The sequence below is a fragment of the Haliotis rufescens genome, unplaced genomic scaffold (assembly GCF_023055435.1).
Source record: "Haliotis rufescens isolate VD_foot unplaced genomic scaffold, xgHalRufe1.0.p SCAF_9, whole genome shotgun sequence".
Lineage (NCBI taxonomy): Eukaryota > Metazoa > Mollusca > Gastropoda > Lepetellida > Haliotidae > Haliotis > Haliotis rufescens.
Window position 1 is genome coordinate 47,744,403 of NW_025964383.1, and position 26,369 is coordinate 47,770,771.

Genomic DNA, 26,369 nt, shown 5'->3' on the forward strand with positions numbered 1-26,369 from the left:
GAGATGTGAACAGCTAGTGTTTCAGTTATATCACGGCGTGTCAGCTTAATGTGGGAGTGAGTGAGATGTGAACAGCTAGTGTTTCAGATATATCACGACGTGTCAGCTTAATGTGGGAGTGAGTGAGAGGTTTACCGCTTTGGTGCTGACAAACCGAGACACATAGTCAGGGCGAATCTGGTATTCAGACCCACGATTGTGGATGTCTGGTACGCTAAAAGGGGACGCAACTCTGACCAGCAAATAGCGTGCCGCAGACGACTGCAGTCAAATCACGGCACACTAGTCAAATCACAGGTCACCAGTCAAATCACAGGTCACCAGTCAAGTAAAATCACCAGTTGTTCAGTTAAAGCGACCAATAAGCTGATGTTCACGGATGCTGATGCTGTTATAATACAGCGGTTAAATAATCCGGGAATGACAAACTGGTGGTTGATGGAATGACGAACGATACACGCCGTCGGAGTACGATGTCGCTCAGCTACCTACGTCACAGATTGCTATAACCTAATCCTCAATTGTCGACTCCTACTAAAAGCATTTTATACCAGCGGCGTTATGCCATGCAGTAAACGGTTAAGCCTGTGAAGACGTTTACCAGTCCGATCAGTTAGGCTTCGATGGCAAATGTGGCTTATGGATCATAGGATTGATTAATCTTGTATAATGTTCTGTCGGTAGAGCTGTCGTTTTCATATAATCCTGTAAATGTGTTAATAAAGGTGCTTGAGTGTTCGTTTTCGGATGCAATATGACATGATGTTTATCTAGCAAAATGACGCGACTGGATAGCTAATCGGATTACATTTCTTTAAAATCTACGCGTTTTACTAAGAAAACGACTCAGTTGTCAGATTATGTCTGAAGCGGAGCTCCGTATGGCAGGTCCCGCTAACTGAATCTATCAGCCAATCAGATTGGAGAGGTGTTGACCCCGTGACCTCAAGTATTACTCATGCAAATGGCGACTTCATGTAGGCATTCATCTATGGACGGTTCGTGAAGACGACAGCGTGTTGTTTCTCTTGGTTCGCCTGGTCTATTTTCATACCACATTTTCTTGGATTGTACATTTGTGTGTCTCATGTGATGAACATGGTTTCTCTCTGCCGGATTATATCGTTGTTGTGTGTCAGCGTGTGTGTGATAGCCGTTGCGCTTGCCTCGGCACCTTCTCATAGACATCAGGGAAAAGAATGTGGACGGGTTCAACGCGAGTTTTCACACAAAAAGATAGGCTCACATAATCTAGTACCCGATAACAAAGTACATGGTAAGTATTCTGACCCCACAACGAAATCCATGTTTTTCATTTTGAACCGCGAGACGTGCGTTCTGTTTGAGTTTCATTGCTTTTGTGAATGTTGCGATACCGAAGCCCCTTTTCTTTTTTGTTCTCACACAACATGCCGCAATACAAACGTGGAAAGGCTTGTGTTTCCTACGCACTAGATGGCCTAGATATTGCGTGATTTCAGATCATGTACGGTATTTGACTCTACCCAGTAAGCTTTATTGTAAGAACATATTTTGTGTTTCAAATTATGAAAGAAATATCAGTCGAAATAGTAATTTTGACAGCTGAAATACCGACATATGCTCCGAGATATGACTATATTACCTCTTTACTATGTGGATAATGATGTTATAACTAGACTAACCCAATTTTATTTGGTTACTTTCTAGTCTTTTGTGTAACACATCAAATAAAGAATTATCATTTGTGGTTAATGTGTTTCATAGAACATTGTTAAAAGTCATAGGCAGTTGAAAACAGTGTTATCCAAGCTTTGTGAAGGCATGGTGAAAATAAACAATGTCCAAATATGTGGAATAATACTAAACAATATTCATATTGATAAGGTGGATAATAACTTATAAAATGGTTATTGAAATAAATGGTGATGTGTGACATTGTGAGCCTGGTGAATAAATATGTCCACATACACCATGTTCACAATGTTTACAACATACTTAATACAACATAATTTTACAATTAATTTCTTGTAAGGACTTAAGTTATCCTCTGTCAGACCAACACTACACAACACACGGTTAGTCAGAAAGATAAGGTTAAGTTTATCCATAAAGTTTTTTCTCATCACAAATACTGCTTTCTTGATTCTGAAAAAACTTTTGTCCAAATGTTGTTCCAATATTTCTTCAAGCTTCCTTGTACCTAGTTCTTTGAGGTTGGGAGTAGCTTCCCCAAACAGCCAAAGTCCTTAAATTTTAACCAAAATTTGATTTCAGATTCAGGTGTGTCAGTGTGTTTCAATGGTAAAGAACTTAAGCACCACAAATCGTGCTGCACGAAAGATACAGAGGAGAAATATGTGAAGGCTGCAGAGAGATATTTAAAAGACAGTCTACGATCAACCAATGCATATTTGAAGAAGCTTGTGATGGAGAGTTTGGCTCGGTTTCAAGGTAAGACGGTGTAAACACCTACTTTCACCTTTAGCACCCACATCTGTATTTTTTTTAATAGAATTTAGAAAATGACACCTGAATGTATTTAAAAAATTAGTCAGACTGGAAAGACATTTGAAAATAGTACCTACATCTGTTAGTGTTGTTAACCTCATCAGATTCGGCGCTTGCTGTCTCAGCATTTATCACAAGCTTCAGGCAGTGACATTTTATTATTTTTTTACATTCTGGAATCATTGCTTCTGTTCTTGTGAAGGATATGGACGTCATTAAAACCACACTGGCCAAAGTTTTTGTCATATTTCAAGATAATAAAATTTAAATGGAAACATAAAGATATTTTGGCCTATGTCAGCTGCTTTTGCCAATGATGTGGACTGGCGTAGTAGAGCTCCTAAGCTAGAACTAGTCTTCGGTATCAAGATACAACAGGAGATGACCAAATATTGAATAGAGACAGATTTGCGTCTGTAAACAAGCAATGTTTGTGCTTAGAAGGCCTCATACACTTGGGGCTATCAATGGCCTTGTTGAAAGTTGCAACTGTGCTAACCAAATTACGCCCTGCCTTTTCCCACTCTTTAGTTTATATTTACCAATCCTGTTTTGATGAATGCTCACTGTTGATTTTAGTGATTTTTTTGTAAAATGATTTGTGTAGTCATTTTGTTTAAAGGGCACTGGATTGCTTTTGAAATGAATTTCAATTTGCTTGGTCAAAATGTACAAACACGGTCGTCAATTTCAGGTCATATCCATTGTGAGACTACACGACACCATGCGTTTACTTTGCCAATTGCGGTGTCTATATGGTAGAAAGTGTTGTCAGCGCAATATTCTTTCAACCAATTTGGGGCAATTTAAAGCAAATGTCAATAATTCTTAAAAGTATCGAATGGAAAGTGTTATGGGTTAAAAAGAGATTTACTGGATTCACATAAAGTAGTGTGACTTAAGTAATTAATCTGATTTTTGAATGTGACATTGACAATCCAACACATGTGCTCGATATGTACGACAGTCCATAAAGTGTTGATTTCAATTGTCCATCGTCAATAGCCTCTGTCACAGCTTTGTACCATTGTGGGATAAGTTATTGATTTCATGGCAGCTGTTGTCAAAAGTCTATATGAATGTTTATGCTGCATTTACACGGTAATTCTCCCTTGACACGGTGCTCTCATACCTCCATCTCGGATATGTGACATCAGGTTTTATCTCAAGTGTATGACATTTGAAACTAATTGACACTTAATGGTCCAATGACTTATTCAAAGATGTCTCCAAGAGAGCATGGTATATTTCTCTACTTACATTAATATTGTACACAGAGATTGAGGATGTGAAGGTTTATGTTTCAAACTCACATTGAGCATTAAGAGTGATGAATTATTTATCCAACCATCAAGTCTGACAAGGGTGTTGGTGTACACATGTAGTTAGCGTATTCTATTTTGATAAATGGACGCAGCAGATATTGAGCTGCAGAATATACTCCAGGGATATTTTTGAGGAACAACCTATGGATAGCAAGTTGAAAGGGTCATTGTGTAGAAATTGAAAGTAGAGTGAAGTGCCCACATGTAAAGTGAAACTAGACTGCTAATATTTTTAAACACTGATTACTATAGACGGAGACAGGTGACAGGGTTTATCAATACTTGACAGCTCAGAATATGGTAGTGACATTTGTGAATTGTTGGTGCTCGTCATCACCCATCCAACCTGTTCACTCGTCACGCCGAAGACCCGGATCCGATTCCTGACATGGTATCCCATGCTGTGATATTGCTGGAATATTGCTAAAAGCGGCGTAAAATCATACTCACTCACTACACAGACAGACAGACAGACACACACCTCCCCGAGCCCTGACGACAGACTGATCTTCAGTGTATGACTATTGATTGTAAGGACAACACTGATGATGCAGGTTGCACCCAATGCATCCTCGGGACCAGCATCCTCCTCAGTTTGTACCGAGTCCACCCAGACACAACTCAGCCTCATCAATTCCTTTTCTGTTTCTTTTGAGTGACCTTCTCCGGAGAAGAGAGGGCGTGTATTTCACGTACATTTCATGTAGGTTTCATGTATTGATTGACGGGATGGGTCCAGGAAGATAGATTGGTGATGGAATGTTGTGTGTTGGTCGACATGTTCTTTATCCAGTACTTCTGTACATACTTAACAACTAGCACTGAGCTCGCGGGGAATGTTCCGTATGTAACAGAGCATGTGTTTTCCTATCATCCAACTGTTCCGGTGGCACAAGTCCAACCAGGACGAGTTTAGCAGTGAGGGGACTGACTTGTATCTCTCTAACAGCATTTACAAAGGCATCCCTGCCTTTGTCGATTACATTCATGTGTGGTATTTTTAGATCTGTGAACTTCTGAAATTTACACTGATATGAATGCGTCACATTTTTGCCGAGGTGTGTTTGCACAAGTGTACTTTGATGTGCTGCAACACTGACCAATTATGTCCAATTTGCCCCTGCTAACTTCTCATGCGGGTGTTTACTTACATGGCAGCTTCAGGCCCATGGGTTGTTGGCCCTCTGTTGGCCGTGTGTATAGAACAACGGCTACGTGCTCTATGCTTGTTTGCATCCATCTCTCACGCTCCCAGCACGGAAACACACAAGTGATAATACACACTCTGTGACCAGTGGTCAAGCTCTCAAGCCACAGTGGCCAGCACTGTTACAGGTGTCCATTCACAGACTAGTGGTCAGTACTGTTAGAGGTGTCCATTCACAGACTAGTGGTCAGTACTGTTACAGGTGTCCATTCACAGACTGTAGTGGTCAGTACTGTTACAGGTGTCCATTCACAGACTGTAGTGGTCAGTACTGTTAGAGGTGACCATTCACAGACTGTATGGTCAGTACTGTTAAAGGTGTCTATTCACAGACTGTAGTGGTCAGTACTGTTAGAGGTGTCCATTCACAGACTGTAGTGGTCAGTACTGTTAGAGGTGTCCATTCACAGACTGTAGTGGTCAGTACTGTTAGAGGTGTCCATTCACAGACTGCAGTGGTCAGTACTGTTAGAGGTGTCCATTCACATACTGTAGTGGTCAGTACTGTTAGATGTATGGCCATTCACAGACTGTAGTGGTCAGTACTGTTAGAGGTGTCCATTCACAGACTGTAGTGGTCAGTACTGTTACAGGTGTCCATTCACAGACTGTAGTGGTCAGTACTGTTAGAGGTGTCCATTCACAGACTGAAGTGGTCAGTACTGTTAGAGGTGTCCATTCACAGACTGTAGTGGTCAGTACTGTTACAGGTGTCCATTCACAGACTGTAGTGGTCAGTACTGTTACAGGTGTCCATTCACAGACTGTAGTGGTCAGTACTGTTACAGGTGTCCATTCACAGACTGTGGTGGTCAGTACTGTTACAGGTGTCCATTCACAGACTGTGGTGGTCAGTACTGTTAGAGGTGTTCATTTACAGACTGTAGTGGTCAGCACTGTTAGAGGTGACCATTCACAGACTAGGGGACAGTACTATTAGAGGTGACCGTTCAGACTGTAGTGGTCAGTACTGTTAGAGGTGTCCATTCACAGACTGTGGTGGTCATTACTGTTAGAGGTGTCCATTGACAGACTGTAGTGGTCAGTACTGTGAGAGGTGTCCATTCACAGACTGTGGTGGTCAGTACTGTTAGAGGTGTCCATTCACAGACTGTGGTGGTCAGTACTGTTAGAGGTGTCCATTCACAGACTGCAGTGGTCAGTACTGTTAGAGGTGTCCATTCACAGACTGTAGTGGTCAGTACTGTTACAGGTGACCATTCACAGACTGTGGTGGTCAGTACTGTTAGAGGTGACCATTCACAGACTGTAGTGGTCAGTACTGTTAGAGGTGACCATTCACAGGCTTTAGTGGTCAGTACTGTTACAGGTGACCATTCACAGGCTTTAGTGGTCAGTACTGTTAGAGGTGGCCATTCACAGACTGTAGTGGTCAGTACTGTTACAGGTGTCCATTCACAGACTGTGGTGGTCAGTACTGTTAGAGGTGTCCATTCACAGACTGTGGTTGTCAGTACTGTTACAGGTGACCATTCACAGACTGTGGTGGTCAGTACTGTTACAGGTGACCATTCACAGACTGTAGTGGTCAGTACTGTTACAGGTGTCCATTCACAGACTGTGGTGGTCAGTACTGTTAGAGGTGTCCATTCACAGACTGTGGTGGTCAGTACTGTTAGAGGTGTCCATTCACAGACTGTGGTGGTCAGTACTGTTAGAGGTGTCCATTCACAGACTGCAGTGGTCAGTACTGTTAGAGGTGTCCATTCACAGACTGTAGTGGTCAGTACTGTTACAGGTGACCATTCACAGACTGTGGTGGTCAGTACTGTTAGAGGTGTCCATTCACAGACTTTAGTGGTCAGTACTGTTACAGGTGACCATTCACAGACTGTGGTGGTCAGTACTGTTAGAGGTGACCATTCACAGACTGTGGTGGTCAGTACTGTTACAGGTGTCCATTCACAGACTGTAGTGGTCGGTACTGTTAGAGGTGTCCATTGACAGACTGTAGTGGTCAGTACTGTTAGAGGTGTCCATTCACAGACTTTAGTGGTCAGTACTGTTACGGGTGACCATTCACAGACTGTGGTGTTCAGTACTGTTAGAGGTGACCATTCACAGACTGTGGTGGTCAGTACTGTTACAGGTGTCCATTCACAGACTGTGGTGGTCAGTACTGTTACAGGTGACCATTCACAGACTGTGGTGGTCAGTTCTATTAGAGGTGTCCATTGACAGACTGTAGTGGTCAGTACTGTTAGAGGTGTCCATTGACAGACTGTAGTGGTCAGTACTGTTAGAGGTGACCATTCACAGACTGTAGTGGACAGTACTATTACAGGTGACCGTTCACAGACTGTAGTGGTCAGTACTGTTAGAGGTGTCCATTCACAGACTGTAGTGGTCAGCACTGTTACAGGTGTCCATTGACAGACTAGTGGTCAGTACTGTTAGAGGTGTCCATTCACAGACTGTGGTGGTCAGTACTGTTAGAGGTGACCTTTCACAGACTGTAGTGGTCAGTACTGTTAGAGGTGTCCATTCACAGACTGTAGTGGTCAGTACTGTTACAGGTGTCCATTCACAGACTGTAGTGGTCAGTACTATTAGAGGTGTCCATTCACAGACTGTAGTGGTCAGTACTGTTAGAGGTTTCCATTCACAGACTTTAGTGGTCAGTACTGTTACAGGTGACCATTCACAGACTTTAGTGGTCAGTACTGTTACAGGTGACCATTCACAGACTGTGGTGTTCAGTACTGTTACAGGTGACCATTCACAGACTGTGGTGGTCAGTACTGTTAGAGGTGTCCATTCACAGACTGTAGTGGTCAGTACTGTTAGAGGTGTCCATTCACAGACTTTAGTGGTCAGTACTGTTACAGGTGACCATTCACAGACTGTAGTGGTCAGTACTATTAGAGGTGTCCATTCACAGACTGTAGTGGTCAGTACTGTTAGAGGTGTCCATTCACAGACTGAAGTGGTCAGTACTGTTAGAGGTGTCCATTCACAGACTGTAGTGGTCAGTACTGTTACAGGTGACCATTCACAGACTGTGGTGGTCAGTACTGTTAGAGGTGTCCATCCACAGACTGTAGTGGTCAGTACTGTTAGATGTATGGCCATTCACAGACTGTAGTGATCAGTACTGTTACAGGTGACCATTCACAGACTGTGATGGTCAGTACTGTTAGAGGTGTCCATCCACAGACTGTAGTGGACATCACTGTTAGAGGTACAAAAGTTTGCATTGCCATGAAAACCATGTTGCATCATGAACATGTTTAGAGACATGAACGTTAAACTTGATGCTTTGGTATCATGCGGCGTAATGTGAAGCACAACTGGTATCGAGATGCATTTGTTGGACATTGTTAATATTCTGAGCTCTGTAAGAAACAGTCGACACCAATGACTTTCTCTCTGGTTGAATGATGAGCATGAGATGGTGAATGGTTTAAAAAATAAACTCATTCATCAGCTGGAGTTTTTCCTTGAATTCCTTTATAGCTTTCTATTCTTGTGGTGCACAGGAACATTTCTCAAGTGTAATGAAATCAAGTGCAGTTTCTTTACCAAAGTTTGGCCAAGGATTTGGGAGACTCTCTGAGTTGTGTTGGCCTTAGTCCAACACCCTGCACACAGCCATTGATTGCCCAGGCAATTGGCTTTCAGATTGTATCAGGCATGCCACTTTTTCAGTCTTTTCACATACATTTCACAACACAGTGTCTCAGCAAATGTGAATTTTGAAAGTAGGGTTTAATCAGCTGATGGGATTACATTGGACATCTCTGCCAAGGAGGCAGTCCTGTTTTGTCCGATAGCGGGGGATCATTTGTCATCCTAAGTTGGGCCAAGACAGACTCTGTTAAAATACTGGGGGCACCATACGCACCATTTACTTAACTCACCCTCATGGAAATAATTCCTGCAAGATTGCCAATTTGGCGCCAAGTTTGTAGAATTTGAAAAACTGACCAAGTGTTTCTACTTCGCAGGTTTTACCTCTTTTACCCCCCCAAGAAAATTAAAGTTGAGTTTGTACATTTTTTTAGTCATTGTGGTTATTGAAATTGACTGGATTGATTTAAGTCCTGATCTGCACCAACAACCTGCAATAAATTGGAACTTTAATCTTTCAAATTTGGTTCACATTCTGCCATGTCAAGCTGAAAGGGCCGAGTGTGATTGTGATTAATTACTGGCCGTGTTTGTGGAGACAGGTTTACTGCCTACAGAGTGCTGCCTGCCTTGTACCTCCACTAATCTCCCCCTGCTCCTGTTCAGGGATTACAACTGAAACCCCCAGAAATAAAACCTTTGTCTTTTGTGGGAAAGCTGTGAAAATGAAGGGTTTCAGATTTGGTGACAATAAACAAGGGGGGGGAGATCCGAGTTCATTGCTGTCAGATTGGTGTGGTCATCTTAACCCTTGGGTGTTTTAGTACACCTTTGAGGGGTACCCTAATCCCTGCAGCCTTCAACAGTAATAAACTGTGCAGGGGGGAATTAGGCTGTGTGTCCCTGTGTGTGGCTGTGCAGACACAATGTCTAAACTTCCACTTCAGATCAGCTCTGTCTTTTCATATATGGATATTGACGTCACAATTGTAGGATGTCAAGAATATAGTCAATGATAAATATTTCAAAAACATTTATGGTAAATGTTTCTGTACAGATAAGAATCACGACCCATGTTTTACCATTGTGTCTCCCTACAATATTTTTTGAACACTACTATGTTTCTATTTGACTTTTTGTTCATTTAAAAATACATTATCAGACAGACAGACAGACATCTTATTCATGTACGTCACATGGTCCATTTTTCAGTTGACATTTTCATTTTCATGTGTTTAGTCACGTGATGTACATATCTGACAGAGAATATGTTTCAACAATATGGCTAATGACATTATTTTGATGATTAGTTAACCCAATAAGATGTTTCTGTCTTGTGTCTGTTTGCTGTCTTCACACCTGTTAAGATGGGTATTTAACCTCATGATCAAATCTTGTAAATAGCTCTTCAACATACAAGCAAACAATCCTGTTCAAAGGTGTAAACTCACACCTGTAGAAATGAACAAAGCATATAGACTGTGCAAGTGGCCAGTTGAAAGTGACCATTGACCATCAGAGGTGAAGTAAGCCTCAAGTCGATGTAAAGAACGTCTCAGGGGGGCGTTGATTACAGTTTGCTAGGTGGGTGAAGGGTTTGCATTTCGCCTCTTCACTTAATCATTGTCGGTAGGTGTACATGAAATTCACACCAGCCTGTCAACAAGCTTTCACAAGGGTTGTTTAAAGACCTCTCATGTAGCCAGCCTGTGCCGGCCAGGTTAGACCCACAGCCAGCGACCTGCTGACACTCCAGTTTTAGGTATTGCATCAATGCTATAGTTAGAACATTTGTCAGGTTGGAATGGACATCTCCGCGGCTTGACATGATCTGATTGACTGCTGTTATGGAGGACCAGTATGGTTCATTTGCTAATTGTCGAGGAATACTTGCCAATATTGAGTTCACTTGCGTATTATGTTATTTAATATGCTGTTTAATCAGAGTCATGGATCTTTGATGTCACATGTGATTCGTTCATGAGCATCAGTTCACACATCATACCGGTATGTTCGTATGTGCTTGTGTTCCTGGCGTGTGAGCTTTATCACATGTAATATGGGACATCAAGTTTAAGTCGGCTACAAAGTGGACAGTTCTTCACATGTAATATGGGACATCTAGTTTAAGACAGCTACAAAGTGGACAGTTCTTCACATGTAATGTAGGACATCTAGTTTAAGACGGCTACAAAGTGGACAGTTCTTCACATGTAATATGGGACATCAAGTTTAAGTCGGCTACAAAGTGGACAGTTCTTCACATGTAATATGGGACATCTAGTTTAAGACAGCTACAAAGTGGACAGTTCTTCACATGTAATGTAGGACATCTAGTTTAAGACGGCTACAAAGTGGACAGTTCTTCACATGTAATATGGGACATTTAGTTTAAGACGGCTACAAAGTGGACAGTTCTTCACATGTAATATGGGACATCCAGTTTAAGACAGCTACAAAGTGGACAGTTCTTCACATGTAATGTAGGACATCTAGTTTAAGATGGCTACAAAGTGGACAGTTCTTCACATGTAATATGGGACATTTAGTTTAAGACGGCTACAAAGTGGACAGTTCTTCACATGTAATATGGGACATCTAGTTTAAGACGGCTACAAAGTGGACAGTTCTTCACATGTAATGTAGGACATCTAGTTTAAGACGGCTACAAAGTGGACAGTTCTTCACATGTAATATGGGACATCTAAGTTTAAGACGGCTACAAAGTGGACAGTTCTTCACATGTAATATGGGACATCTAGTTTAAGACAGCTACAAAGTGGACAGTTCTTCACATGTAATGTAGGACATCTAGTTTAAGACGGCTACAAAGTGGACAGTTCTTCACATGTAATATGGGACATCTAGTTTAAGACAGCTACAAAGTGGACAGTTCTTCACATGTAATGTAGGACATCTAGTTTAAGACAGCTACAAAGTGGACAGTTCTTCACATGTAATATGGGACATCTAGTTTAAGACGGCTACAAAGTGGACAGTTCTTCACATGTAATATGGGACATCTAGTTTAAGACGGCTACAAAGTGGACAGTTCTTCACATGTAATATGGGACATCTAGTTTAAGTGTTCAGGTCATGTGATGGCTACATGTGTGACAGGGACTTGCAGTTGGTCCGGTCACCTGTACAGGTAGGACCACAGGATTAAGGGGTTTAGTAGTCAGCTGATAATTGACCCATCCCTCCTCCTAATGCACTTGGAGAGCTTAATGTTAGATAACCTTAATCCCGGAGCATGGCGTACCAGGTAGAAGGTTAATGGTTTTATCCAAATTGTTTGACAGAAAATAAATTGCTTTCTTTGAGGAAGGTAGATTTAATTGTGAAAGGGTCTGTTACATCTGAATCTTGAAAACCATTTTTGTGTGGTGCTAAATACCTCTTTAAGATCTTGTGAAGATCACAGGGATTATTTCTCCTGACTGGCTTCAACACAGTTGCTTTAATGTGACTAACTATGTTTTAATCAAAGGATTTGAGGGTTGTCATAGGGATTTGAGCACGGGTGTTAGTCGGACACAATGACTGAATGGTTGAAGATTGGGGACGTTTTCAGCAATGATGAATAACCCTCTACACTTAATCACACTGACCATTGGCTTCCTCTTAAATCAGCGGTCAAGTGTGATAATGTCAAGCTTGCACAATAAACACGAGTAGCTGGGGGGTGTGGGACATCGGCTGGTGGGAATCAGGAATTCGGGCCTTTCTCTCGTTGTTGTTCCGCCTTTGGGTTCAGATTGTACCTTTTTGCGTGTTTAAAGGATCGTTATCGCTAGGGGGTGGACGATAGGCTGATTTCCGGACACTCTTTTATTCAGAACATCGCTGTCTTTGTGTGGACGGGGTAACGTTGGTATGTCTGGCATCCACTGGCCATTCATGCTGGCCCACACAAATGTTGGTGAGTGGACCCAGAGCTTGTGTGTCTAGGCCCGGTGACAGTGTTCCACACTTACCTGCTAACTCTCCAGACCCATATCACGGGGTTAGGTCTGCCCTTGGTGGACAAGAGGCGTGTTTGGCTGCAGATTAAAGTGTTGAGTCATTGCTATGTGCTGATGAGACTCCCAGCGTCAGCGTCGATCTCTTCCTCAAGGCCTTCCACCGTTTTTATCTGCATTTTTCTTGGGCTGCAAACTGCTGATTTCTTTTTACTTTTTAATTAAGTAAGGATTATGTTTTAGTTTACAAGAAACTTGAGTTGAGTTTTTCATATTGTTCAGTTCATATTGTGTTGTTAGTTTCAGAAATATTTGATCATTATTAATATGATTTATTTTTCACAGAATTGTTGTAGAGTAGGCAATTAATTAGGTTCTCAAAAATAAGTGATAGATAAGGTATTTCATGTCAGTGCTATCTTTTTGGAATATACAAATAAAGATCTTACTTCCTGACTTTGAGTCAATTACTGGATTGTCTGGTCCAGGCTTGATTATTCACAGACTGCCATCATATAGCTGGAATATTGCTGAGTGCGCCGTTTAACAACAAACACAACAAAATCATGGCATTGAATATGTATTGCACCTCCGGTCCATGAGTGGGACAACAGTGTGACAGACGCCACGCCACGCCACGCCACCCCACACCACCATGCCGACATACCACACCACACCACACCACACCACACCACACCACTACACACCACTACACACCACACCACACCACACCACACCACACCACGTCAGGAATGCACACTAGGGGCAATGGATATTATTATACCTTTGAAGTTGAAATTCTCCAGGTAACGTTAGTAAAGTCACACAATCCACCTCGTCCCCTCCACACTGTCCTAGACACAAATATTCAATGTAAATAATGAAAAAATCCCTGTCATTGAAGCAGCCATCATGGCCGATATAGGTTTCTAGTTTCCAGCCGCAACACAGTGCCGCAGTCATGTGCCGGTGTTGTAAACTTGTCTAATGGAAACCTTCAAGCAGGTCGAAAGGGGCACGGAGAATAAAGTCGACTATCGCTACCGACTCGTTTGGGTAAATAGATTACTGGTTGGCTAACACACTTGAATAGATTCCCCATACAGGGCTGTGTTTGGTGTGTGCTGGGTTTTAAACTTGCAAGCCGTGAACAATGCTCTTCACCTACACACAGAGTCCACTCTCTCACAGCGTATTGTGGCTGGGGAATGTTGTGTGGTGATACTTACATCCAGCTATGCGCCTGTATCTGATGTAAGCGTGTCATCAATGAATATGAACTATGCTAGTGCCTCTAGTGTTCACAAGAGCCCCTGTACAAGCGCTCACATTGTGAAATGTTGAATATATGTTTGAGGGTTTTGGAATGGAATTAATTTTATGTTATCGGGAAAAGTCCTTTCTGTTGAATTCAGCTTTTTATTTGACAGGGAAATAGGTTGTGTGTTGTTCAAGTATTAGTTGGGCTGATATTTGTCATTTGACAGGGAAATAGGTTGTGTGTTGTTCAAGTATTAGTTGGGCTGATATTTGTCATTTGGCGGTTCTCTTTTTGCTTCATCTGCTCCAAATATTGGGTCACAAAATGTGAAGATGTTCACTGGTGTGAGGTTGTTAACTGATGTGAAGATGTTCACTGGTGTGAGGTTGTTAACTGGTGTGAGGTTGTTAACTGATGTGAAGATGTTCACTGGCGTGAGGTTGTTAACCGACGTGAGGATGTAAACTGGTGTGTTGAACATCAAGTAGTGTTCCCATCTGTCTGTCCTCAATGTGATGTTAGATGTGTAAGGCACGGCATGTCATTAGGGAGTGCTGCAGCCCAGATGTGTCAGAATCCTATGATGATGGGTTTGACTCCCACATGCGTCTGATTGTAGGTTTGTCTGCGCCATGCCCGTGGTACACACGGTTTTTCTGTTCTCCTCCCTCATCAAGCTGACAGGCTGTGACAGAAGGGAAACATTGCTCAAACCGGCGTTAATCCAAGTTCAGTAACTCACTCACTGAACATTACTTGTATGCACTATGCGAGTGTTGTATGGAGTCAATGTCACAGTGTCAAGTAGACGGATGTCACTCACACGTAGCCAGTCTTTGTTGTAGACTATGGACTAATCTAAGCAGTAAGCTCACTAAGATCATTAAGTCCACGGATATACCTCCCTTGCAGAGTGGCTTACATAAACAGTTTGATAACGGATTAACTAAAGTGGCTGCTTAATCCTTTGTTGGTTACACAACCCTCTAATTACAAAGTCTTTGATATTGACAAGAAAGGGCTGTCACGCTTGTTCAAACAGTTTTATCAATTAACCCACATTGCTGAAAACACGTCTGTGATATCCTGATGTTGCAGTGTGTTTATTTAAGGGTTTAATCAATTAAAATAAATCTCAGGAGTTGAGGAGTTGTTACAATCGAGCTCCTCTGTCCTTGTTGCCTTTTTTGGGCATCATTTTGGAAGATATGATTCAAAATGTGTGTATTGGGATTAGTATTTAGGGAAGTAGCACCCACTGGTGGCGAGACATATTAGTGCTTGTTTGAAGTTGATATTTGTCACTGTCAAACTTTAAGAGCTCTTACATACTAAATGTCTGAATTTTGTGAAATATTGTTCTAATTTGAGATACTGTTTGACATCATGAAAGAGTGCTTTTGTAAAAATTGCAGATTGAAGATTCATCTCACAAAGTTTAATATTACACGTGTGGATTTGACAAAGTAAATGTCTTGGTCTTGATTTCTACCTTAACTCAAATGTAGTTTACAAATGTGGGTATTTATTTCATCTTAACCGATCCAGTTACCAATATTATTACTTTTATTTTGTCATAACCATTATTGACCACTGTTACAGCTCAGACAAGTAGTTTTATCAGAGTAACTTGTACACAAAATCCATGAGATGGCGTCATTAGGGCGTCCATTTCAGGAGTAACAACGCCTATTTCAGCAGGCTACAGATCCATACATTGATCAGCTGATCAGTCAGTTTCTAATGGTGCTGATTAAGGATGCCTTGACCTGCGTGGAGTGAGCACCTCGTCAGCAGCACCTGCAGGAGGCTGGCCATGCAGTGAGCACCTCGTCAGTATTCCTGCACCATGACTGTCGAATTTATATTTTTAGGTATTTTTTTTTTTTTTTAAACTAGGCAAGTCTAGATAAAACTAACCAAGTCTAGTTTGCTTGATTCCACAGAAGAGGAGAGGTTCTTTCGAAGAAAGTTTTAAAATTATTTTAAAGACATGTTTCAATTGAAGTGTTGATCTAGAGCAACAGCCCCAGGGGTCTGGCCACGCAGACCTGTTGGCCCAGCGGTACAAACTGAAGTGTTAAGTCCACTCCTCCTCATGTCCTCCTTATGGTGATAACATGGAAAAAACCCTTAAAAATAAATTCTATTTAGGCCAGGCTTAGGTGTTTATAGATAATAATAATCTAAAATCTGACGATGGCATTTCATTGTTATTTTTGTTGTCAAAGCCACCCTTATCGCTGGTAGTATTATAAAACCTTGTTTTTCTTATTTTAGCCTTTTCTGAATTTCCTATTTTTGAGGCAGATCTGTAGACCAGGGAAAAGATTGTTCAAGGACTTCATAGGATTGTGATGTATGATGCAGATTGATTTAAATCGTGAATTTATTCACTCAGATATTTGTGGTTGTCCTAAAGTTCATCAAATTGTTGTGGAAACAAGCAGTGCAGGTGAAAGGTATTAAGTTTCAATCCTTGTCTCCTCAAGAGAGGCAATTAAACAATGTTGCTACGGCATCCCATTTCTGTATTTGACTACCACTGAAGCAAACACCAGCAAAAGCACTCAAGGGCAGGTAACTCTCATTCCCACACCTCAAACTGTGATAGTATCTATCTATTTCAGCCCCTCCAGCATGCCATCTGTCAGGCATATCCACACAATACCAAGATGGAACATTTAGTCATGTTGGAGATTCCCAGACCATGGATGATAGAAGGGGGTTTGAGGGGGAGAGGGGGGTCACGTAGGTCTTTGTACTTGATTGCTGGAAGGAAACACTACCAAACTGTTACTAAAGCTGGGCAAACATTTGCTGATAGATTCCAAAGTTTGGGCTTCTTGATAAGTCAAGATGGCCCCAACTCAGGATATGAATATGGTTGTATTTGATGGATTTGTGTGGGGAGAATTGTTTGAAGAGCCTAGACATAGTGGTATGCACTAACAAGGAAATTCTTTCAATTGCCTCTGAGAAGTATATTGTATCTGGACAGATTGTTGATTTAGTTGGTGTCTGAGAAATATAGAGTATCCAGCATTTAGCATTGGTCAGATTATTGATTTAAGTGGTGTCTGAGAAATATAGCGTATCTATCATTTAGAGTCGCACAATTGGGTGATTTCAGCCGTCTATGAAATTGAAAGAATCGGGCAGGAATCTAAAACTGCAGACCAACATTAGAGTTTAGAGTGTTAAATTAAATATTCATCAAACAGACTGTTTCAGGGTACATTTCTGCTTTTTCTGTGGTTTTTCGATAATCATGAATTATCTAGATACAATTACAGGAAGTAAACAGTATACTTGTGAATGATGAGTATTTGTAACATGGAGTCAGGCAACGAGCAGAGTCACTGTATCCTGGAAGGGTATCATCAAGTTTACTAATATCTCTTGTTCAAGAGGATTGTTGTGTGATCAGTGGCACTGACAGTGTATGATATACAACACTAGAAGAAATATTATACCTCTTGATATCTCAGTAATTTGTGGACAAAATCTTTGTGTCAAAATAATAAAATGATCAATGAAACTATTTTGTAAACTGCAGCAAGTATGTTTGGATGTTACGTTTGAACAAGCCCATAAAAGTGTATTGTTTCAGTCTGATCCCCAAGCTTTCAAAACTATGTCAACAGATATGAAACTGTAACGAATACCATGTGGCAGTGTTGCAGGAACGGTCTTTCAGTGTTCAAAATTAAGATGAGTCCATGAATCTTATCATTTGTGTTACAACAAACCCTTTGATTTTCTTTATGAATTAATCATATTCATGGCCACACAAGGGTTAACAGTGAAGTGTTTTCTCAAAACAAATTGTCAGGATAAACTACTGGATGGCAAATTTTCTGATGGCCATTGCTGATAGAGGTTTTCCATTGTTTTGTTGGGCTAGTGTTACCACGGCAACTGATCCGGTTCCAGTCCCAGCTCGACAGGGCATGCTTGAACCTGGGACATGTTGTGGGGAGCCGGGCATTGCTGTGATAACATCGCCCTGCTCTACTGACATTTTCTGGGTATAAGTGTTGCTTGAAAATTGCAATGTGTATCTGATAGGAAGGTTGTTTATGTGGAGGTGGGAAAAGAATTCAACTCTTTTTCAGGCGTCAGATACCAAATTGTTGGGTTGTCAATTATACGAAGATTAGGATGTTAATGTGTCATATCTGATATTAGATATTCTGAAAATAAACATAATTGAGGTTGTTATGAAATAAAATTAGAGTGTAAGTGTAGAATATTTATTACAGTAAACTATGGTCATAACAAACACACCTGTAACAAACTGACCAATATAACCATCTTATTTTTTGTCCCGGCCATTTGTTGTATATATGCTGTATATATGCTCATAACGAACTATGGTTATTACAAACTAAAATTAGTGGTACCTTTGAGTTCGTTATAACCGTAGTGTACTGTAGTTAGCTTGGATGATGATGGCAAAACAGGCCACCATACTTTCTGAAGTGGCTGCCCACTTGCACAGAAGTGAATTGCATATGAATTATTTCCTGCCCACTCCTGTGTCAGAAGAGACACTGCTACCAAGCCTGTTGTGAATGACAGTGAAGTCATAGTAGGTTGTCTATTTCACTGGTTATGAACCAGATTTCATTGTCGCTGCCCACACGTTCCAGCTTCATCTACAACCTATGTGTCACCTGGCCTGGGGCGAGGAGGTGTGTGTGAAAGTCCTGTACATTTCATACGTGAACACAACCACCCTCTGACACGAGCAGGAAACACTCACCACTCCAAACATACATTCCATCATACACTGTGTATTGTTTATCCTATTAAACGGGGGGGGGGGGGGGACATGGGTGGCCCAGTCATCTAAGGCACCGTGATTCGCTGTGCAGAGTTGTGTCCCTTGGGCATGCCAGAAACCTATTAATTGTGGGTTCAAATCCCGGTTTGTTTCTAGGTTTGTCAGCACCATACTCGTGCTTGTTGGTTTCACCGAAGTGGTAAATGTCTAAGACCTGCATCACTTCGGGCTTTCCTCCCACATTAAGCTGACACGCCGTGATATAACTGGAATACTGTTAAAAGAAGCCTTAACCCCAACTCACTCACTCACTTATCATATTAAGCAATTTGGGGATTTGAACTGGGTCATTTTCGAAAAGAATATGTTTGTGGTTTTCTATGTGATATGACATTCATTTATCACACACTGCCATTTGACATGATAGTTCATATTGAAATGAATTTTCCGTGTCATAAAAGTGATCCTTGAGCGTGCAACATCAGACAGTTTCAGCTTATTTATGACTCACTTCAGTGTTAAGAAGGACCTGGAAGAGTTTAGTCGAACATGTGCCCAGATCAATTCTTTCATGTTGGGCTTTGAAGTGGCTTCAAAACACCAGCATTATTTTGTGTTGATGGTAATTGGTTATGAACAAGAGATATGTTGTTGGCTGCGGAGGCTGACATGATGCTGGCTGGAAATTGACCTTTCCTCATCACAAAAAGGATCTGCTGATTTCTGGATTTCCGTGTTTTTTTAGATAATGGTTAATAAAGTTATATATTTAGCTGTATTGTTCAGATGTGTCAGGTTGGGCTGTGTATTACATGGCTGGATGGGGCAGATTGTGTTTGGTGTGAGGTGCGGGCTGGGTTATATATACTGTTCTACTGTATGAGAACCCTCTAACGAAACATTGCTCTGCTACTTGAGGCTTCTTTCTGTAGTGGGTGGGGTGGTGGGGTAGCATGGTGGATAAAGTGTTCGCTCATCACGCTGAAGACCCGGGTTTCAATTTCCCACATGGGTACAATGTATGATACCAATTTCTGGTGTCCCCCGTGATATTGCTGGAATATTGCTAAAAGCACGTAAAACCATACCCACTCATACACTCCTGTTGTGGATGCCTGTGTTATCAGACATTACATCAAGAAGCATCCTAGTCTTTGAGCTGTGAAAATTGTGTGATAAAACACACAAGAAATGTTAAAGAGCGTTTTCCTTGCTGTCATTGTCAGACAGTAAGGGACCACAAACTCCATAACGTATGTAGATTATACACACTGTACACAAGTCTCTGGCTATAATAGATGTTGATTTCCGGATGTTTTGACAGATATCAACCTGCCTGGTAGCTATATCTGGTGGCCTCCATCTGCACACTGCTACACATTTCATAACGCTGGCCCTGACTAGTGAATGAGCTGTGCTCCAAGCCACGGGGTCAGGTGTTTAAGACAGGCTGATAGTGACAAACTGCATATGCTGTGCCTGGCTTGGCAGTACAGCTCAAATGTAGGTTTCACTGAAATAGACGGGATCCAAGTAGATGTATATTTCACTGAAATTTACGAGTGTCTTTTTCAAGACATTAGTGTCTTTGTTTTTGCTGCATTAGTCTGGAGGTGGATGCGGTCGTTCTGTAGACTCTGTCTTGTGTTTCAAACCTTCCCATTACCTTGTGCTTGGTGTTTAAGTAGGCATGTAATATTCTAATTTAGGCAGAAAATTATGACTTTTTTCTTTTCTTATTCACATCATCTGTTTACAGTGCAAAATATAGTCAACGTGGCATATTATTAACAAAATCTGTTTACAGTGCAAAATATTGTCAATGTGGATGTCTTATTAATATCATGTGTGTCTCAAGTCGAAGCAAACCATTACAATACCGGTCCCAATAGACTCACATCTCGTCTCTGAAATCTTACGACTGCCTCCGTGGTCTTGTGGTAGAGCGTCCGCCCGGAGAGCGGAAGGTCCAGGGTTTGATCCCAGGCCGCGTCATACAAAAAGACGTTAAAAGATTGTACTTGTTGTTACCCTGTCTGGCGCTCGGCATTAAGGGGCTAAAACAAGGACTGGTCGGCTCGGAGTCAGTATACTGTGTCTGAGTGGGGTATTCATGTTAAACTGCGGCATGGTATCTCAGTGAGCTAGCACTATAAATCGGCATCGGTCCGGACTAGTACAAGCAGCCACACATACACGTGCATGCACGTCGCTATATAAGTGCAATAATCTTGGACGCGACGTTAAACCCAATTTCACCTCACCTCACCTCTGAAATCTTACAGAAAAAAAACAGTTGTTGAATTATCTTAAGAAAAATATAATAAAAAAGATCCCACAGACTCACTTCATTTTCAGATGATACTGCAGTAATCTAGACTTGCCAAACATTATAGACTTGCTTGGGCTGTATTGGAAATATTTGTTTCAGGGTCTGTGTGACAGACCACAGTCTCAAGACCAAGGCGTTCTGTCATGATCCCTGCTCTAAACAAAGGGATTAATTTGTAGGAAATTGTTGTATTGAAACAGCGGTCAATAGAGGTAGTATCAGATTGTTGTCGATGGAGCAACCCAGGCCCAGCCCTCCATGGGAGAAGCCCATAACTTGGCTAATTGCCAGCGACTCATTGTGTCTTTGGCCAACAGTGTTTACAGATGTGGGGATTTCCATGAGGTTTTTCAAAGCGCCCCACGTTCCAGCCATCTGGAGTGGGGGGTGACGAGGAGGGGGAATGGGGGGTGACGGGAGGGGAACTGAGGGTGCTGCTGCAGATAGGACCTGTCATCTCCTGTTTATCGTTTGTTTACACTGGGAATCAGAGGTTCTTTGGTCCAGGAGGGGTCCAGTGATTGAGCTAATTTTCCACACTGAAATCACAAATTTACAGGACCACTAGGTTTGTTTTCAGTTTGTCATGATTTGGGAAAGAAATAGATGAAAGGATTTGTAGAATATCCATTTTTGTGAGAAGAACCATGGTAGATGGGTAATCAGTGAAATCTCTGTTTCTCTGTTTTTGTGAAAACTATTTCAAGAGCTTATTTATAAAAGCCATCCGGACTTTCCTATTTAATCTATCTAGACTTTTTGAGTGAACTTTGACAAACAAATGATAGTCTTGATACAGAAATATCTATTGGGTAGTGGCATGAAGTGTTATCACAAACTTTTCAGAGACCGGTATTGGAGTTGACAGGATTGTAGAGAGTGTAGATATGTTCCCTAATCATGTGATGTTTCACAGGAAGTTTGTCAAGTGGTGGCTGGATGTATTGACAAAGCATGACAGGCCATGAAACAGGCCTTTGAAAAGTCAATATTTTCATTGCACCCCACTTCCTTGTGGTCGTGTCCCAGTTTCTGTTCAACTGGATATAGGTTGGTGATGGCTAGGAGGATGGCTTGACGGGGACACAGGGTATGGTGTACATGCTCTCAACACACTCTCAACACACTCTCAACACACTCCCAAGCCATCACTGCTGTCACACCTCAGTCTAACACAGGGTATGGCGTACATGCTCTCAACACACTCTCAAGCCATCACTGCTGTCACACCTCAGTCTAACACAGGGTATGGTGTACATGCTCTCAACACACTCTCAAGCCATCACTGCTGTCACACCTCAGTCTAACACAGGGTATGGTGTACATGCTCTCAACACACTCTCAAGCCATCACTGCTGTCACACCTCAGTCTAACACAGGGTATGGCGTACATGCTCTCAACACACTCTCAAGCCATCACTGCTGTCACACCTCAGTCTAACACAGACCCAGGTAAACTGTGTGTCCTAGTCAGGGAGGATGACAGGGGTGGATTGACTGAGACAAGGAAGATGGGGTGGATTGACAGAGACAAGGAAGACAGGGGTGGATTGACTGAGACAAGGAAGATATGGTGGATTGACTGAGACAAGGAAGATAGGGTGGATTGACTGAGACAAGGAAGATGGGGTGGATTGACTGAGACAAGGAAGATGGGGTGGATTGACTGAGACAAGGAAGATGGGGTGGATTGACTAAGGAAGATAGGGTGGATTGACTGAGACAAGGAAGATGGGGTGGATTGACTGAGACAAGGAAGATGGGGTGGATTGACTGAGACAAGGAAGATGGGGTGGATTGACTGAGACAAGGAAGATAGGGTGGATTGACTGAGACAAGGAAGATAGGGTGGATTGACTGAGACAAGGAAGATAGGGTGGATTGACTGAGACAAGGAAGATAGGGTGGATTGACTGAGACAAGGAAGATGGGGTGGATTGACTGAGACAAGGAAGATGGGGTGGATTGACTGAGACAAGGAAGATGGGGTGGATTGACTGAGACAAGGAAGATGGGGTGGATTGACTGAGACAAGGAAGATAGGGTGGATTGACTGAGACAAGGAAGATGGGGTGGATTGACTGAGACAAGGAAGATGGGGGTGGATTAACTGAGACAAGGAAGACAGGGATGGATTTATTGAGACAAGGAAGATGGGGGTGGATTGACTGAGACAAGGAAGATGGGGTGGATTGACTGAGACAAGGAAGATGGGGGTGGATTAACTGAGACGAGGACGACAGGGATGGATTGACTGAGACAAGGAAGATGGGGATGGATTAACTGAGACAAGGAAGATAGGGTGGATTGACTGAGACAAGGAAGATGGGGATGGATTAACTGAGACAAGGAAGATGGGGTGGATTGACTGAGACAAGGAAGATGGGGGTGGATTAACTGAGACGAGGACGACAGGGATGGATTTATTGAGACAAGGAAGATGGGGGTGGATTGACTGAGACGAGGACGACAGGGATGGATTTATTGAGACAAGGAAGATGGGGTGGATTGACTGAGACAAGGAAGATGGGGGTGGATTGACTGAGACGAGGACGACAGGGATGGATTTATTGAGACAAGGAAGATGGGGGTGGATTGACTGAGACAAGGAAGATGGGGATGGATTGACTGAGACGAGGATGACAGGGATGGATTTATTGAGACAAGGACGATGGGGGTGGATTGACTGAGACGAGGACGACAGGGATGGATTTATTGAGACAAGGAAGATGGGGGTGGATTAACTGAGACGAGGACGACAGGGATGGATTTATTGAGACAAGGAAGATGGGGGTGGATTAACTGAGACGAGGACGACAGGGATGGATTTATTGAGACAAGGAAGATGGGGGTGGATTAACTGAGACGAGGACGACAGGGATGGATTTATTGAGACAAGGAAGATGGGGGTGGATTAACTGAGTCGAGGAAGACAGGGGTGGATTGACTGAGACGAGGAAGATGGGGGTGGATTGACTGAGACAAGGAAGACAGGGGTGGATTGACTGAGACGAGGAAGATGGGGGTGGATTGACTGGATACTGACTGACTTAGATGGGGTAGATTGTAAGATAGTTAAGGTTGGTGTAGAGGGACTGCTACTGACGAGGGGGAGGAAACAGAACTGGTGGGAGGCAGGTAAAAGGAGGGGGAAAGTGTCCCTCCCCAGACCATCTGGTCCCAAGTCACAGGTGCAGGAGGCAAATGGTGGAGAGAGGGATGTGTGGAGCTAGGAGGGATGGGTAATGTGGACAATAGAGGCTAGGTCGGGCTGATGTTTATTATATTATTAGAGTGAACGGTTGACTTAGTTTTATGTATTGTTGTCAGCTCATACGTTTCTGACATGTTTGTTGGAGGCCTTGCAATCACTTGAAATATTCAACACTTATTTTCATGAATGAGCTGGGCCCTGACTTAAATGATATATTAATGTAGTTAAGCTGTGCTCTTTATGTCCCTGAGTTTAAAATTGAGATAAATTATTTTGTAGCACGGCCACTTTGCATATAAATATTTTGATACTGAATAGGTTGTTTGTTCAGGAGGTTATTTTTAACAAGAATATGGTAAAATGTGGTAAGATGTGCCAGCCGGAAGCCTTTCAGGATAGGGACATAGTCGGGGAAGCAGGGGACTTTCCTTTGACATACACAAGTTCTGAAGTCATACATCACCCACACCAGCCCAGTGTACTCAAGCTAAGCAAGAGTCGCCGTGTGACTGACAGATATTAACATAAGAGTATGTTTACTGAAATAGACATGCTATTTATGTGGTAGGACAGCTGTAGACGGACAGCTGTATGCATTGTGCTGTTGTTTGACCACCGAATCCCTGCAACAATCTGTCTAAGGTCAATTCAATCCCTGCCCGCCTCACCCATAAAGTACATTGTCAGACATTGTGTGCTGAGTAAGTCGGCAGTGCTTCTCAATGAGCCCCATACAAAACATCACCGATTTATGAGGAGGGTATCGCTGGCATGTCCATGGCGCTATTGACGCTGCTATTGATGACAGGTCTGTAGCGAATGCTGGTGGGTAACTAATGGACAGTTTATGCTGGGTATGAATACTTGATAGCTTGACGGAGAAGATGTGGTGATGGTGCAGGTTTAGACACCTCAAGTGTGCCTCTTGTCAAGGGAGAAATTAAGAGCACATGGGATACTGGACAGGCTTTGGGATCTTGAGGGGTGAGGCGTGGGGGGGGCGATGCTAGGGGGTGAGGCATGGGGGCGATATCAAGGGGTAATGCGTTGGGGCGATGCAAGGGCATGAGGCGTGAGGGCACACGATGTTGGAAGGAGAGGGGCTCAGTGATGAGTAACAACTGATTCTATGGATCAAGGGTGGGTGGGGTGGGACACCAGTGATGTAGACGAGTCAAGATTATGATCTTTATCAGTAGTGATCCGGAAATGTCCTGGGATGGGGCACACGATGTGGGAAGGAGAGGAGACCAGTGATGGTGTATGGAGGACACAGGATCCGTTACTGTGACTTTACGGGTGTCTGATCACGATCACAGCTGTCTCCCGCGGGAGGGGGGGTGGGTGCAGTTGTTGATGGGGCAGTCGCTCCTCTCACTGCCGCCAGGAGGTCCCGACCTCTAGCTCATGTCGTTTTGGTGGAGGTCATTAAGCATGTATACATCGTCCACAGGAGCAATTAGATCTATTACCCAGTGGTGTTTGCAGGCAACTAAGCAGTAGGGCGCAATTCAGGTGTGGGTGGTAAACTCTCTGGACACAGTGACCTGGAACAATCTCAGTGGTCAAGGCTTGGTGACTCTGTTAGGGCAGTGATTAGGGGTGGGTAGCCATAAAGATGGATCAGTGGACACAGTGACCCCTACCAGGAGTGGACACTGGTCAAGGCTTGGTCCCGCAGGGTCGGGGAGTGATGAGGACAGGAATGTGAGATATTGTTCTTCCACATGGCAGACCATCTGTTGTTCTTGACTTGGCGGACATATTGGCTGTCACCTGCTTCCTGTCTCGACATGTCCAAATCAAACACCTCACTTCCCGCCAATTGATCTTATTTTCATCTTAATTCATGAGCTGTGAGGCTGGCTTTACGATCATCGTCATATTTGTTCTTGGACCGATGTGCTAATTCTGTAGTGTCACAGTTACTGTATTGGCAGACGTCAGCTGCTGGTACATCTCATTGTTAATGTGGTCGTTATTATTAATAACGCGTGTCTCCTGTTTCAGCCCATCAAAAAGTGAAATATTGGGCTTCTTTTGTCTATTTGAAAAGTTGTAGTTTACAGTTAGTCAGTAAAAGCCTACTTTCAATTGACAATTTTGAAGTTAATGACTGGTTTGTCAATAGTGAAATGAACTATAATATTGTACATTAAGCATGATGAGTATTGTGTCAGGTCATGGTTCCAGAT

General features: G+C 42.6%; 1 protein-coding gene across 1 annotated transcript in view; it reads left to right on the forward strand.

Annotated features, from left to right (window-relative positions):
* The first annotated feature begins 941 nt into the window (after window positions 1-941).
* LOC124117511 (glypican-5-like) overlaps window positions 942-26,369 on the forward strand; it is a 116,499-nt gene continuing 91,071 nt past the window's right edge. Inside the window, exons 1-2 of the mRNA XM_046479440.2 lie at window positions 942-1,276; window positions 2,257-2,433. Of these exons, the coding sequence (XP_046335396.2) occupies window positions 1,093-1,276; window positions 2,257-2,433 (361 nt within the window). The 5' untranslated portion in view covers window positions 942-1,092. The remainder of the gene's footprint in view (window positions 1,277-2,256; window positions 2,434-26,369) is intronic.